We start from the raw sequence: 17,641 nt of genomic DNA, 5'->3' as shown, positions 1-17,641 counted from the left end.
TTCTGGGGAAACAGCTTTTTTTTTTTGCAGTGGATTTAATATGAAGTTGAGATGGATTGCAGAGCAGAATTACTGAAAAAATGCCAAATGCAACCACAATACAGAAAGCTAATTCAGCTGTCTTTGACTATGCAAAGGGATACAATGAATCAAACCAGTATAATTCACTTCATTTCATAGACTCATAACCCATAAAAGCAAAAGATATAAGAAATAAAAGATAACAAGGAACAGATGAAAGACAGACAAAAATATAGCTCTTCACAAACTATCATTTCATGAGTTTGTCATCACAATTACCTGTTTTTAAAGTGGACAAAAGGACTCGTGTCTGTATGAATAAATATGAAGCTGAAGCCAAACGACAGTTAGCTAAGCTTAAGATAGAGGCTGAAAACGGCTGGCATTGCTCTGTCCAAAGGTAACAAAGTCTGCCAGCTACCTTTTTGTAGCTCTCTGATTAACTAGCTTATTAGCTGTTTCCTCTTGTTTTCAGTCATTATGCTAAGCTAACACACTGCTATCTGTAGCTTCATATTTACCGTATAGACATTAGAGAGGTATCAATCTTGTCATCTAACTGTCAACACGAAAGCTATTCCCTAAAATGTTGAACTATTCTTTTAAAATAATCTACTTTTTGGTTTACCTGCTTTACATTTAAATGTCACCTCATGAATTTTTAGGCATTAACTCCGATTTCAATGCCAGCACCAGACAATTTATTCAAGAGCTGTTGTAGAGCGTGCAGCGCTGCAGGCAGGAAACAAAATCATCTGCATACATTTATTAAATAAATAAAGTAGAGAATACCTATAATTTATAACCTCAGCTCAACATAGTGTTGGCTGTATAAGTGATTAGCTGTATAGCCTTTCATTATTTATTTAAGCGTTTTATATTAAGTTTTAGAGTATGTTGGAAAGTGAAAGAAATGTTGCTATTATTTAATAGGCTTAGCTGAATATACAGTACATTATATTGAGTTTAGATGGAAAAAAGGATGAAACTGGTCACAGGAGGATTCTGCCATCTAATGAATTTTGGTCTGATCCATTTATGAGTTTATATTAGCAGACTGATAGAAAGATATGAATTAACAATTACTCCACATACGTTTTCTAGGTCACATTTTTAATTATGCAATGCATGACTCGTCTCTGGTAAAGCTGTATTTCTTATTCAGCCTCATAAAACGTATATGTGCAGCACCAGTCTCTCTATTGGTCTGTGATCATGTCCGTCACACTCACCTCCCACGGGGAAGCTCCCCTTCCTCTCGCCGCCATCGGACAGTGGGAGGGGGATCTCCATGGACCTCACACAGGAAGTCGACAGTCTCTTCCTCCATGACCACCTGGTTCACCGGCCTCCGTACCAACACAGGGCGCTCTGCAGGAAGACAGAAGATATCAAACATGTCCAGCTCATGTTCCTTAAAAGACCTAATACTGCTGCACAGACATTTACTCACCGTACACCACCAGCTCTGCAGGATCACTGTCCCTCTCTCCAACCATATTAGTGCCCACACAAACATACATGCCAGCGTCGCTCTTCATGGTGTGAGAGATCATGAGTTTGCCCCCATGCATCTGAAAAATGGTACAGTGATAGTTGAAGAGATTAGTCTTCACGATGTCCTGATATGAGTGAAGACAACAGATAGACATGAAATAATCAGTCCTTTTTTTAGCCACATTCTCGACTGTATTACTATGTATGTTATGCTTTTGTTTTATTATGATTTACTATGGTTTATTGTGCTTTTTATGATATTTGTTTTTAATGTATTTATTCTTTTGGCCTGTGAAGCACTTTGTGACTGTGATAAGTGCTAGATAAATAAACTTTACTTACTTACACTACTCATCGTTATCATCACAGCCTTTAAAGCTTTAGTGCGTACATTTTTGATATTAATGAACGTCCGTTACATTCAAGCCATTGCCAAATGAGTTGCTACAAAGCTAATTAAGACTATCAGCTCCACACAACACTCTCTGTATTTCTCAGTATGACTATGTTCAGAAGATTGTGGCGTCCGATGACTTTCCCGCACAGAAGCTCAAGTGAAGATAATGACCTCTTCTGAAGAGTCCATCATGTTTTTTTAATCCTCCGTGTCCTCCTTGGTTACTAGCAACTGTGTTGAGGAGGGGTGGGGGTGCGTGCACGATCACGGAAGGCTTGTATCATGTGGACGCGCTGACAGTGTTGTTGTCGTCATCACTTAGAATTCCTCATGGGGGAGACATAAACTACGCACTATAGCTTTAATGGAAAAATAATCCACATTTGTTTATAAATCATTAATCCTTTATACTCAAAGTACTATATGAGTCATATTGGTATACTTCTGTATAGTGGTCTAATGTAACTAAGTACATTTACTCTAGTATTGTACTTAAATACTAAAGTAAAGTACAAGTCCCCCAAATGTATATCTATTTTATGTTACATTATACTTTTACTCCAATACAATTCAGAGAGAAATAATGTACTTTTGGCTCTACTACATTTAGTTATTTTGAAGATTAAGATTTTACATACAACACATATGAGGAAAATGCTACTTACACTTTAATGTATCAGTAATAATAACCCAATAATATAATAATTGTCTGTCACTGGGGCCAATTGTCTTTTACGTTAGAGTCTTGCATTTTGCCAATAATACATACACACTTTCACTTAAGTAACATTTCCAGTGCAGGACTTTTGCTTCTATTTGTGTATTTTTATAGTGCGTCACAGTATTGTTTTACTTAAGTAAAGGGTCTGATTACTTCCTCCACCACAGCTTCTATTATCTAACTGCTTGTGATTTCCTACATTTTGAGAAAAAATTACTTTTAAAAACAACTACAGATTGTGTCCAGCTGTTGATTTTACACGAGAGAGGAGAGAACAAAAGTGACAGTAAAATCCAAGACATTTTCCAGTCCATAGAAAACCAAGGCATTGAATTATGGTCTATTGAAACTATTGCCAATGTAAATAAGTGACTCTGCCTTTCTCCAGGACTGCTGAATGATAGTAATAAATGGGTTTATAAAGAAGCTCTAAAGAAAGAAGCCATCTTGTAGTTTATGTTTCAGATGTAATTTCTTGTTAAATTGTTCATTTTTGTTAATGTTAGCTATTGTTTGGCCATTTACACTCCTCATGATCTCCCCCTTAAAAGATAAGGATGGTGATATTCTATATTTTTTGTTATTGTCAAAAAAAGACAGAAACCAAAAATGCATCAGGATGTCTCTTAATACTTTCTGGCTTGCCTATCCGGTCTATGGCTCTGAGCAACAAGGCCATTTGTTCCTACTGAAGATCCCACTGTAGTTTTGCTTTAACAGGAGTAAATAATGAATTTGTTTGGGGACTATTTTCAGTTTCAGATTCACACACATTTGCTCTAGTGAGAATTTATGGCATTAATTCTTTTCTTTTGCAGATTTTCTGGAAATGTGGTTAAAATTTGCACCAAATTTGGATTGAAACTTGACTGATGCTTGGCTGCACAACATGGAGAGTTGAATAGGTTAAATAGCTGTTTTTGTTTATCCTATTTAATTTGAAATGAGAGCTTGACTCAGTCTTTGTTCAGTGTTTATGTTGAACTCACAGACATGCGTTCATCCTTGGCGCTGACTCGGACGTTGTTGCGTTTCCAGGACACGGTGGGCTCAGGGTGACCACGTGGAGGCACACACTCTAACACTGCAGGCTCACCAGCAGCCACCACCACATCGCTCGGGGCCTGCCGGAAATCATCTCTCAGGACTAAAAAGAAAAATGTGAAATCTAATTAGCTTCAGGAGCTCTGTCTGTCTGATGTACTCAAAACAAGGACTGTAAATCTGACCCACAGATCGGTGAGCAGCAGCATAGACACATGACCTCAAATCTTGGGAATCATTAAGACTTGTTTTCTTGAGTGGACCATATCTTCTTGTAGAGGGTTGGCGGCAAACAAGCTCATTGAGAGAAAGTTGATTATTATGTTTGCATGTGCATGACTGCTCAAATCCCTGGCAACGTCCTTGTTAGACTGCGCTCCATTTTAATGTTTTCCCAGGCCTGCGTCCTGCTCTGCTGTCTCTCCTGTCAGAGCAGATGAATAATGCACATCTCTCAGTCCAACATGGAGTAAACAAATAACAGCGCATTCATAATTTAGCCCATGTGTGAGGGAGAAAAAAGGTCCCTGATTTATTGAAGGGATTGTGTGTCTGATTCCAAAAGCTATCTTACGAATCTGAAAAATTCAGACTCAAATAAAATCAGCCCTGAACTGAATATCTATCCTCATGTCACCCCTGAAGTTTGCACTTACGCCACCCTGTGGATGACGACAGGATGAGACGAGTTTGACACGGAGACCTTTTGATATCGTCTAATCTTTGTCTGTGATTGACAGATGAAAGCCTCAGTGTGAACTGTGAACTGGAGCCTTCTCATGAGACCTCCTGTACAATGGAAATTCATACTCGAATGCTGACAGGCTCACATTTTCAAACACACACAAACGGCTTCACTCTTCATGTTTCCACATCTCGTATCTACAGGCTTTTTTTCTCAACCAAAGCGTATTACTCCTGCATAATCAATCAATACAATCTCTTTTTACAGTTAATGAATATTTTAGCAATCTTTCACAGATACACAGATGAGAGATCATCTGCTTTCAAGTCAATCTGCAATCCACGGCAACATATTAAACATTAACAAATTCAATCATCAATTGATCAATCACTAAAGCCCCACCCCCGAAAAGCAATTACCAATCATAGCTTGGTAACAGTAATTGGGCATGGCAGACCTCAATTCAGGAGTTTGGAGGTCACCCCCGCTACTCCGATTCTCCGGCCAATCTTCTGCTCCATTGGCCTCTCACTCGCAAACAAGACCCTGAGATACTTGAACTCCTTCACTTGGGGTAAAGACTTATTCCCCACCTGGAGTAGGCACTCCATCGGTTTCCTGCTGAGAACCATGGCCTCAGATTTAGAGGTGCTGATCCTCATCCCAGCCACTTCACACTCGGCCGTGTTGTTAGTTAACTACATTATTTTGTGCGGTTACGGGCTACATTACAAAAAGTAGGAGCTAAGATGCTACAATATCAGAGTTGAGAGTAACGATGGATGCCCTGCTACGCTCTGCACTGCTACTACTATTATTTCTAGTCATAGTTCTATTATCTTTGTTACTTATAATATAATATAATAATAATAATAATAATAATAATAATAATAATAATAATATATATAATATAATATTATAATTGCCACTGTTCATCATACCAACTGCTATAATTATTATGAATCATATTTCTGTATATCTGTATCAGTGTCTCTGTGTCCCAACCAGCAGATGGCCGCCCACCAAGAGCCTGGTTCAGCCTGAGGTTTCTGCCCGTTTAAAGGAAGTTTTTCCTCGCCACTGTCACACCAGTGATGCTTCCTCTTGGGGGGAATTGTTAGGTCTTTGTAAATTATAGAGTGTGGTCTAGACCTACTCTATCTGTAAAGTGTCCTGAGATAACTACTGTTATGATTTGACACTGTAAATACATTTGAATTGAATGATAGCAGCTCTGTCTTGCACCTAATTTGGTTTGGGGAAGTTTACACTAAAGCCAAATTTGTGTTAGATGTAGTGTAATGTTTTCTCTTGTAAAAGTCTGACCATTGAGTTGCTTGTCCAAGTATGTCTTTCGAAAAACAATCCAGGAAGAAAACAAGTGCTATGTCATGATACAGTAGCTTAATCATGAACATTTTCAGTATTAAGAAATATGGAAACTTTGTGTAAACAAGTCAAAATACAGTTTAAAGGTAAAATTGTATGCAGCACTTCTCCTTGCTTTTCAATTTATTTTTTTAATCACACATGTCTTATCTGTACCTAGCTAACAATACCAGTGTGTGAAACGGCAGCTAGTAGTAATGATGCCAACCAAGACTACGCCCAAGTTAGCTCAGGTTAGTCTGTGAGAAATGAACTCCAGAGTCCAGAAGGGGTTGAAAGCACAGAAACCTCCCTTACACAAGTAATGTAGCATTTATATAAAAAAAAAATCAATAAATAATAATAATAATAATGTTAGCATAAACTGAATGAAATTCTTACTGTTTGTCTACTGCACATCTCCCTTCCTTTCTATGCATACCTTATGGGCATACCAACTGCAAAATGCTTGCCTGAATAGATCACATTTTAATTACATTTTTAATTATAATGCAGTAATAGAGGGCTGACTATCTCTTCCCTAAAATACACAATGCTGTTTCTTTATTTCCATTTCTATTTAGATCATCAAATGGTGAGTGTGCTGACTGTATAGCACACACAGTCTTTTAGCATTTAATCAAGTATGCAACCACCAAGTGCACATTTTATAGATTTTCATGGTTCTCGTTTATCAGCAGGAACATTAAAAAGTCAGCTGGAGACAAAGTTTCACGCCAAGATGCGAAGTTAGCATTATCGTGCTACCTACAGATACAGTTTTGCTAATGACAGCTATTTTAGCCAGCAAAATCCACAGCAATTTGCTAGAAATGAGAAGTTCTGTTTATTTCTGTTCTATTTTTTGGTTTTCTTTATTATTAAAAAAAAACATGACACTGAATTTCAAGTGGTAAATCATTGTAACCTACATGTTTGCTATACTAGGACAACAAGCTTGACAGGTGTGTAGCAAGAGGAACAAGCGAACCATCAATTGGTGTAATCTCAGTTAGTCTTCACTCATTAGGATTTACTGACATTACAGTAATCCACCTTAAATCAACTAAACTAAGCACTTAGTTCATTCAAAGCCAATTACTCTGAGTACATAATTCAATCTATGCCACATGAATTATCCATCAGTACTCCTGACAGGTATGTGTCAACATGGCAGCTCTGTCCTTTAATACAGCAGGACATCAGTCAATCCGTGCATTATGCACCCTGTCTTCAACTTACTCAGCGATATCAATCTTACATATCTGCCTTCTAAAACTGAACTTTATTTAAATTAAGTGGAAGTTTACTCTCTTCCCCGAGTGGGATTTTAAATGCCGTGACAGTTAGGATAAGGAAAAGTGAACTTCCAGAACTTCTAACCTCGATTAAATGTCTTAATGCGCTGTAGTGATATGACGCTGTAATACATCTCAGAGCAGGGGCCTCATTTATAAACGTGGCGTACACACAAAAGAAGACATATGCCGCTCTCTACCCAAGAATTGGGATTTATAAAACGCAAACTTGACGGGAAAATGTGCAGTCCTCCACGGAAACCCTGACCCAGGTGTAGGCACAGAAACGGGTGACATGAGAAACGGTGACACCGACAGCAGATGGATGAAACACGTGAAACTGAGGCCATTGTGTAAAACAAATCAAAATATTGCCTCTCATTGATGATATGAAGAATTCACAAAGTCATTCTTACAATAAATATCCTACGCAAACACCCGAGCCTACTATCGTAAATTTAAATTAGAACAAAAGATATATTTGCAAAAAAAAAAACTAATATGTTCTGTAAATATATTGGCATGTTATGGAATTTATTCTCATAAATAATACAATAAACCGAAAAATAATGTTAACACTGATGCTGTTTTTCGATGCCTCCGTCTGGTGGCGCACGTTGTTTTAATATGGTCATCGTATACTATCATAGTGTTTTATACAGTGTTTATTTTTATGACTTTAGATCTTTTTATTTCTGTTTTAAATGTTTATTTTTATTGTAGGTCTAAAGCATGTTTTAACCATTGTGAAAGGTGCAATAGAAATAAAGTTTTACTAAAAACATGCTCCTTGCGCAGAACTATTTCTCATTTACAAGTAGATTCATTCTGACGCATTTAGCTTTTTAGATACAATCAAATTGATGGGTATAAAAAGGCATGCCATGTGTAATGACGGACACAATGGCTGGCTTTGCACTGTTGGAAGATGTGGCAAATGGAGACAAACCGCAGTAAGAGTTGCTGGCGAATGAGGACGAATGGCCTCAGATCCGGTTCCGACTTCCTCGAGCTGTCCTGTTGGATCTCTGTGCTGTTTTGGGCCCAGCGTTATAGAGGAGCACTTGGAGAAACCATGCTGTGACAGTCCCACTTCAATAGGGGTCAGCTCTGGTGTCCCGTGGCAAATACACTTTCTCTGTGTTTTTTTTGCATCACCTTTAATATCGGACCATTTCTTTTTAATTTCGGCACGGTCCGACCTCTGAGGCATTAGCTGCGTCTGCAACATGTTGTCACTCTACAGCTTTTTCGCATTAGTAATGTCCACACTGTGCCCTCCAAACATTGTTTCCTCTTTTCCACCTCTCTAACAAGAACTACAACTTCACTTTGAGTGAAAATCCTTTGTTTTGTTTTTCTCTCTGCGCGTGTCGTTATGAATAAATTGGGGGCATTTCACTGACTATTTAAGGGCAACTACGGGCGTGACATGAAGCTGCCAAAGCTGCGCCACAATTAGTCGATTATGATTCATAAAGGGAAACCGGCGTAGGACGTGTGTGCGCACGGTTTTATAAATCAGAATATTTCTGTGCGTACTCACGTCCTATATTTCGTCCGTACGCCACTTCTGGCACAAATTTGCCACACAGTTTTATATATGAGGCCCCAGGAGATTAGCTGAACACTGAGGAGGATTTTTCCTGACCAGGGAGCTTGTAGAAGACATTTGTAGTGTGGACATCTGCCACAGAGAAGTAAAACACCCCAAAGACCTTCACAAACCAGGACAATTAAGGAGCCTTTGCAGCTATAGCAAAGCTCTAGCTATAGCAAGAGCAGGGGTGGACTATAACCAGGAAAGGCACTCACTCTCCTCCCAAAGGTCTTTTCACCAAAAAACCAGACTCTGTTCACATGGCTGCCTGAGCAGAGCTGAGGGGCTAATTGAAAGCACTGCATTATTTTTAGACCTCCGTCTGTAAGGCCTGGTTAGATGTGTACACAGAAACCTTCGTTTCACTGCCAGGTGACTGAAGTGAAAACATTATGGGCATATAGCTAATCCCTGAACTGTACACACATGCATGCACACACCTTCCTTTAGCATTTGAAACCCCAAGTCCCCAGGCACAGACTTGCAGAAAGTGGGACATTTCAGGGTTTGAAACCCATGCTAGAGACCAGAATATGTTCCTGACCTCACTACCCCCAAACACTGTGCAACATGAGCTCCAAAATTTTCTTTGAAGCTGTGTTCAAGTTAATGTGATCCTTCATTGCTCCGACTTAAAAGCCTGACACGCCAAACAGAGTTCCTCACGGATGTTTAAGTATGTGATGATCCAACCACAGAATCGACCAATCTCCTCAGAAACACAAAGACGAACCCTCCCTCTGTCTCCTGAGGGGCTACTGTCCCTAACTTAACTTAACAAGTTAATACGAATAGGTCTGAAAAATAATCTCCTAAACCAGGCCCTGCACTCTCGCTTCGGTCCGTCCGTCCACGCTGGGCTCAGACAGGGAGCATGGTTACCGCAGGGCAGCTGAGGTTTGACCCAGCCTCTGCGGAGACAAATCCTCATGTACCCCAAGGCACTTCCTGTGAGCTTAGATAATGGCAAAGCAGGGCTCAATGGCTTTCAGCGGTTTCATCATTATTTCTGTGGGCGCTATATCCAAGAGCGCCCATTCATTTTCATAACTTTAATATTTCAGGGATATACAGATTAGGAGATTTAATCTCCACGAGAATATTCATCACTTGATTTTTAAGTGACATTTATCTCTATAATGTAGTGTTTAGCACAGAGGAGCTCTGGGACGGCAGAAAGGCCATCTGTTGGTGTTTTTGGAAAAATGAACAGAGTTAGGAAGAGATATTAATCACAAGAAAACTGTGTGCATGGCATTCACATTTGTATTGCATGCACAGGGCTGATTAATGTATATTGTATATTTGTAAATCGATTGCGACTTGGTCTAAAATCAAGCAGCCACAGGGAAAATTACATAACAGTTCACAGACCATTTACATACCCAGCATGAAAGCAACATGATGGCTGAGTGTGACAGACGGGACAGAAAAAAAAGAAGGGTTTTGTACTGAACGCAAGGTGACGGTGAGTGTGGGAAGCAGGCAGCGCAGACAGTGTGGGCCGGCCAGATGTGTGAATGGCTACCAGGCTCTGTGTTTTCACGGCTGACAGGTAGGAGGGTGCACATTATTCAGAGCCTGAGACGACCCGCTTCCTGGCTCCTATTGTTCTTTTATTTCGGAGTGCAATAAACCCGTTAGGGAGGTAGTCTAATCCCATTGCCATGATACTGCCCTGTCACAGCTAATGGAGGCTTTTTCCTACAGAGAAGAGAGATTGCTTTAATCCATCCATTGTCTGATTGTGTTGATGGAGGATGAGAAGAGACTCCAGGGTAAGTAGTCTTTATGAAAAACGCATGACTATAAATTCCTCCACTTTCCAAAAATGTGATGATGGTTCAATTACAAACAAACATTGCATACAGACAACACATTTTGCATTGTTAGTGAGGCTTGGCAGTGCTCATATAAACCATAGCAGTGGTTATTTGCACATTTTCAGTCAAACTGGCAATTTTCTTGCATCCAAGTTGCAGATGAATTCTAACCTACACATATAAACCGTATTTATCGGGGATGATATGTACAGTATCTGATGTGTATCCCCAGTGAAAAGAGAACGTAAAGTAGAAGAAGCCAAGAAACAAGCTGCAACCAGAACTTTGATTCCTCCATAATCCCTCATCAGGAGTAAGAGGAACATCTGGCTCTAAAGCTTTTTAAGCAAGTTTTATTTTTTATTTGTCCTACTTTATTCTAATCCTGCCACACCATGTGGCCAGCTCCTCCCTGAGACAGACGCACACATTCATGATCTTGAAATAGACACTACTACTGTTTTCTAGTTATATTTTAAATAAAAATAAAAAAAACACAGTTTGGAAGAATGGAGTAATGAATTTCAGTCCACTCCCACTGTCTCATTATTCTGTTTTTTTTTTTTCAGCAGCCAGGCAAGTCAGCCACTCACTGGCAGCTTACAGTAAAAATGGGAATTAAAAAAAGACAGAATAATGACTGCACAGAAAAATAAATCTAAGTTCTTGAATACTTTTTATGTTTTGACACAAATCTCCATGACGCAGCGGTGAAGTCAGCGTTTGTTCCAGCTTTATTTTCTTCTATTTATTGAGATACAAATCCACATTACTGCCCAGCTACTAGCCCATTAAACCTTCTGGTTAATCCTGTCACTGAAGTGGTGTCTGCGAGAGTTAGCTGTATGGGAAATAAATTATCTGGTAAACAAAACCTGTCGCACCTTAAATGGGATAATGGGATCAGACCTCTGCCTTCTCATGCAGAGAGATGAAAGGACGACATGAACAAGTGGGCAAAATTGCGTTAAAGCTAAAATGTTTCACAGTTGACGGATGAGTTTTACTGTTTGCGTCTGCTCCAACATTAAAGCTAACCTAAATTTCAGAATTGATCAAGAAAAAATGGCAAACATCTACTGGGTCAGCTGCTGAAATGTGAGGACATGCAGCCATTTGAATATGCACACTCGGATGATCAAGCTTACATCAACCAAAAAATGATTGTTCCTGACAACAATCCAGTTTCCAATCGGTCACCAAAAGACAAATCCAAAAGATCTGACTTGGGTCTTTGTCTTTTAGATATGTAGGTACTGCTCCCATCAGGTAGACGCTACAGGGGTCCAATTCAATACAGGAGAATATGCCGTCTATTAGTACATCTCCTAAGATCAGGACATAAGGAGGGTGCATGTATGTGAATTCACTTTATGTCTGCACTGGACTGTGTTACACTGCGTCTGTGTATGTATTATGTGGCAAATTTCCCAAGGGACAAATAAAGTAATCTTGATCTTGAAGGTTGCACCCCATCTCCTTTAACAAAACATGCCCGGTAGTATTTATTTTGTGTGGAAGTACTGATAAGCCTCAGAGCTTTTTAGATTGTTTATTGCTTCACAGTCTGTGGCAACAGAGTCAATATGATCACGTTAATCTTTAGATGTCATATTATCAGATATCAGATTTAGATGTCATAGTTTGTGTTCCCACATCATTCAAAAAGCTCTAAGAAAAAGGAAGACACCTGTAGCACACAGCTAAAGCTGGAATTATGCTTCCCTGGGCTGCATGTAAGCGAACATACATGGGTGGTGTTCGAACACGTTCTTGCGTGTTTCTTTGGGGGTAGATAGTACATATCTACTAGCGGTGTGACGTATAGTAAACCACAATGTTAAAAAAAAACGTAGAAGAAATCAGGAAATTGAAGTCCGTTTTATCGGCAAAGATATTAACTTCCTTCAAGGAATTTATTTTTCTATGCTCTGCTCGACGATCACCTTTGGCTGTCCTATGCTGAAATGTACGCCCAAACCCTGCAAGAATACATACAGAAAACATATCAACATGATGTTGGATCAACCAGTCAGCTTGCTTGACATGCAGGTCCGCCCTAGACGTTGTTGAGATTTGGGAGTTGGGCGTATTGGCTCCTCTGCAAGCCTTGCGATCTACGATTACCCATAACAGCCTTTTCTGTGTAGCTTCACAAAGACGTGCATCTCAGCAGAAGCAAATCCAGCTAGTAGATGCCAGTTCAGAGAAAAGCTCTTATCCTGGGGCTGAGGCAAACATTGCTAGAGTGAGTGAATTGCAAATCTGCCGGGATTGTTCAGGCGCTGTCGGAAATTCCACCGGATGTCCCTAATTTTCGGCCGGATGTCCGTCACCTTCCGCTTTCTTTGTGTTGGAATTTTAAACCCCGGTGGATTTCTGAGGACTATGGTTAACTGCTCCTCAGATCTCTGCAGGGTAAATCCAGACAGCTAACTAGACATCTGCCCAATCGGAGCAACTTTTGAACGTACACATGTTCCACCAAAACAAGTTCCTTCCCGAGGATCATTTGCAGAGGCACCATTTCTCCGTCTAGTGCTTAGCGCCGTCCAAGACGATTGTGATTGGTTTAAAGAAATGCCAATAAACCAGAGCACGTTTTTCTCCCATCCTAGAACTGAACCTAGAACTGAAGCTAGAACTGTGTGGACTAGCCAGACCTTCCTCCACAGCGCTGTGGAGGAAGGTCTGGCAATGCGAGACTATTGTGTAATTAACGTGGTTAAAACCAGGTTAATGCCAGCACTCCTGCTCCCGACTCGGACTTGTACTAACAGCCGAACAGATGCACCAGTATTAATTACTGCTCAGTGGGAGTTTTAAGCTCTTCCTCTTCCCACCTGTTGTCCGTCAGACGGCTGCCTCACACAACAACACCCACATTACTGCAGGACCACCAGCTTAAAAACTGGCCTCTCATTAACACTGCATACTCCCCCCACCTCCCTGCCAGAGCTAATTGGGTCAGTAGTTACCCCACAGTCAGCACAACCTCCCGCAGAGAGGGGGGGAGTCTAAGACCACCATCATGCTGTCTTAGCATATGCCCTCTCTAGCCAGAGGCAGCAAGATTAGGAGCAAAAACAGGCACTTATTAATACTGTTAGTCACTCAGTGCCTGCAGGTGAATCCTCCCTTTACCAATATGACTGTACTATAATCTCCAGCTGCACAAAATGCTTAATTTCATTATCAACAATTTAAAAGAGGCCATAAGACAATATGTGCATCATATCTTCTCCCATTTGCATTAGTCGCAGCAGCTCATTGTTCCCAATATACAGCATATCAGAGTCCCTATTTTCGGATGCGATCTACAGATGAGGTCAGCCAGCCATGAGCGCTTACTGTACACCAGTCAGTAAGGAAGTCTCAATATGGTGGAAGATAAGACTGTGCCCAAATTGCTGTTTTGTGTGTTGTTGTTTTTTAATGAGGACATTTCGACCTTGCTAAAATGCAATGCTCCTTCCCATAATCAACCCACTGACTAATCCATTTTCTCATGGCAAAGAGAAGCTGCAGTTCAGCCCAGGGCCGAGCCACACTGGCACAATTAGGAGGGAAGGAAGACAATGGCACGTGTCCTTGACCGAGGAGTGGAAATAATAGACACGGCTCCTAGAGGGAGCTTTTTACTTCAGTGCACTCTCACCAAGATATGAGAAAGCTCACACTCCCCTGCTTTACTCAGCAGTCAACATACAAGAAAGAAAACACGGCTATACATGCATGCTCACACGCATGATCTTGTTGGTGCACGCAGAGAGGATTCGCAGGTGATATGATGAGAATCTGGCTGCTGCAGAGAAGTTCTCCACAGGTCAGCAACAACAGTTGTGACATTTTCTCAATAAAACTGACCAGTGAGCAGTTTTTTTTTCTGTAGCAGCAAAAACGCCAAAATGTCACTGGTTTTAGTTTCTAGAATGTGATGATTTCTGCCGCTATTTGACATATATGACAGTTAACTGAATATCTTTGGGGTTTGGACTGTTGATCAGACAAAATAAGACATTTGAAGACATCTCGTTGGACTCTGGGAAATTATATTGGGATTTTTCACTATTTTTTGACACGTTATAGAGAAAACGGCAAAGAGATTTTTCTTGAAAATTGATTGGAGAGTTTAGCTATAGCATACCTAGAGTATTACTGGGATCATGTGGATATAAAGGCACAACAACAACTATCGGCTTAGCATCGCTAGCGTTAGCCTTAGCTAACTCCTTCACTACTAACGGAGCGAGCTGAAAAATCTAACTTTTCCCGAACCCCGTGGGGAGGAGGGCCACAACATCATGGCCACCAACACAACTCAGCAAAGATTGTTCTTGCTCGGGGTTTAACTTCTGGATATTCGGCAGCGTTGCCACTCCGGACCGCATCTTTCTCCGCCGCCATTACGGAACTATAACTCAAACTAGCGCACGTCACGACCTCAACGTCATCATTCTCAGCCACTCCCTCTGTTCGCTGATTGGACGGCCAAATATTTGGTCGGAGAAAATCCAAGAATATACCGCAAACCCAGACGGAGTACTGAAAGAAAATGAAAATTGAGCGGAAGCACATAGGTGGGCAGAGCCAGGCTAGTTGATCTCACCAGAGTTTCCCAAATATTTGGGATTTTAGGGGTGAACTGATCCAACATTTTCTCTCATACGGATTTCTGTACCTCAAGTCAAACCATAAACTGATCCAATACCAGTCCATTACTAGTCTATTTGCCAGTATTAACATCTGTATACCACACATTGACTAAATCATGTTTATGATTGTTACTGGTAGCATAAACACTGACTATAGTCAGTATAGGCACCCATACCTATCCAGCATTTCTAATCGGTGCATTCCAAGGTTAAATGTCCTCATGATCAATACAGAATCTTCGACTAGACAACCGCCAGAATTCACAATCAATGTTGAAAAAAAACTTACGTATATAGTGTAATTTCAGAACACTTGGAATTGTTGGGTCTTTGTTAAATATTGTGTGGTCTAGACCTATTCTATCTGTAAAGTGTCCTAAGAGAACTTCTGTTATAATTTGACACACAAATAACATTGAATTGAACACTGTTTACAGCCTTTAATACCAGAACAGAGATCTTACAAGCAATTGTGAAAATAAAATTAGCCAAAATCTCAATCATTGTATTGGTATTATATCCATGTTACCTATATAGTCACATACTTACTGTGAATGTATGACTAACTTGCTAAGTCTGTAGTTAACTAGCTCAAATGCCCCAAACATTTTTTAATTCACCGTGCTGACGCCTCTCAAGCCTAAAAAAAAAAAAAATACATTATTCCCATAGTAGCCTAAAATTAGGAACAAATCCGCAGACTATTACTTATTACTAAACATATGTCCACCCACATCACTATCTTTTTAGGGGTTGCTTCTGACACTTGGGTTGTTTCGTGTCATTATTCTTCAGCACGGCCAACTCTCCAGAGGACTTCCATAAAGCTGCCAGACGGCTGCAAAAAGATCTGGGACACAACTGCACGAAGCGTCTGTATACTGTACACACACATCAACACACAAAAAACATGCACACACACACACACACACACAATTTTAGGACTATGGTAAATAATGTAGAGCCTTACTGGCAACGTCTAGTGAAGCATTTCGGCTAATGGCCTCTCCCAGGTAGTTGCGGGCCACACAGGTGTAGACACCCTCGTCTGGTTTGCTCCGGCGTCCGTGTACAATGCGCAAGAAGAAGAGGGAGCCGCTGGGCAAGAGCATGCGGTGAGATCTGGGGTCGTCTTTGTCCGTCTCCACACGCTCGCCATCCTTATACCATTCTATACTGGGAGCGGGTCTGCCTTCTGCCTTGCAGTTGAGGGTGGCAGGCTCCCCCTTGGAGACGATCAAATCCGAGGGGTCCTCCACAATCCGAGGTGCGCTGTCTTCAAACCGTGCCCGCAACCCTGTGAAGTGAAGATGAGGACAGATGTTATCTATCCATCTGACTACCTATCATGCATGGAAATGTTTAATCTCTTTGTAACAGGACAGACAGCTGCAAAGCCGTTTAAAAAGCAAGGATATCTTCCTTTTAGAGGTTGCTGGGCAAAAATCACTGTTTGTGTTGGATAAATGTGTGTGTAGTGAAGCAGCAAATTTCTCTTTGAAGGTTAACTCTGAATTCAAGGGAAGGCATTACATTTTCCAACAACAACCTGTGCCTTTCAGATCACTAAATTTGATATCCATTTGTTATTGCTATATTCTGCAAATAGCAAAACACAGAAGCCCCATATTGCCCTAAGAGAACATATATATATATATATAGCCTATATCCAGCAGAGTATTTTCACAGCAGGCACCGCCTGTACAGAGGATTCAATCAGCCATGTGATATGGTAATGGCCAATTTCTGTCTCAACCAGGATTGTTGCAGAGGTAGAGATGATAGTTGGTGAACAGCTGAGAATAAGACAAGCAGCAGATCTATGCATTTAAGAGGAGAAAGACCAGAGTTGAGAGAATGAGCAAGTCGGAGAGATATAGATAACTCCCATATTCTTCTCTCTGGGGATCCATTATCTTCCCTTAGTTGTAAGGGAAAGGCACACTGCTTCCAATCTTAAGGTAAGCTTTTAGGCAAAGACCAAATGTCTCTAACAGTGTGTTACAGTTAGAAAAATGAATAATTCAAAATGCCTCTGCTTTTAGGAACAGATGGTCTCTCACTCACTCTGAAAAAATGAAAGAAAATGAAATGGTCACTGTGCCACTGATTATTGTGCAGCTCAGTCTGAGGCATTATTTTCAGCACATAATCTAGACTGCATGAAAATCCTCCATTATCATTGGTGAGGAGCAGTCAGGAGTAACCTAATGACACACATGTTGTTGCACATGCTTCTGCTGCATTATACTTAAATCGGAGGCATCGGGATAAACCCTCACTTTTCAGCTGTAAGCAGATTTATGTCTTTTCGTGAAGTGATTTGATCCATGCGGAGCAAGAGTCGCCATAATGGCACAATCCTGAAGTAAACATCTAAAGAGCGATCTGTGCGCTCTCAGCTAAACACCCCGGGGTCACAAACCAGGACAGCTCAAAACACTATTGCAGGATGTGGATGACTACTAATCGAGCCATTAAAATGTGCCATAGCACCTCCAGTCAGTCCCAACAAAAACACAGACTTTGTTA

General features: G+C 40.6%; 1 protein-coding gene across 2 annotated transcripts in view; it reads right to left on the bottom strand.

The window, feature by feature from the left end:
• LOC144515268 (roundabout homolog 2) overlaps window positions 1-17,641 on the bottom strand; it is a 65,260-nt gene that overhangs the window by 35,562 nt on the left and 12,057 nt on the right. For both annotated transcript variants that reach the window (XM_078245950.1, XM_078245951.1), the window contains exons 2-5: window positions 16,080-16,406; window positions 3,626-3,783; window positions 1,475-1,595; window positions 1,254-1,392 (exon numbers count right to left, since the gene is read on the bottom strand). In XM_078245950.1, coding sequence (XP_078102076.1) covers window positions 1,254-1,392; window positions 1,475-1,595; window positions 3,626-3,783; window positions 16,080-16,406 — 745 coding nt within the window. The remainder of the gene's footprint in view (window positions 1-1,253; window positions 1,393-1,474; window positions 1,596-3,625; window positions 3,784-16,079; window positions 16,407-17,641) is intronic.

This window comes from Sander vitreus, chromosome 3 (assembly GCF_031162955.1).
Source record: "Sander vitreus isolate 19-12246 chromosome 3, sanVit1, whole genome shotgun sequence".
Lineage (NCBI taxonomy): Eukaryota > Metazoa > Chordata > Actinopteri > Perciformes > Percidae > Sander > Sander vitreus.
This window is presented reverse-complemented; position numbering and strand designations above follow the sequence as displayed.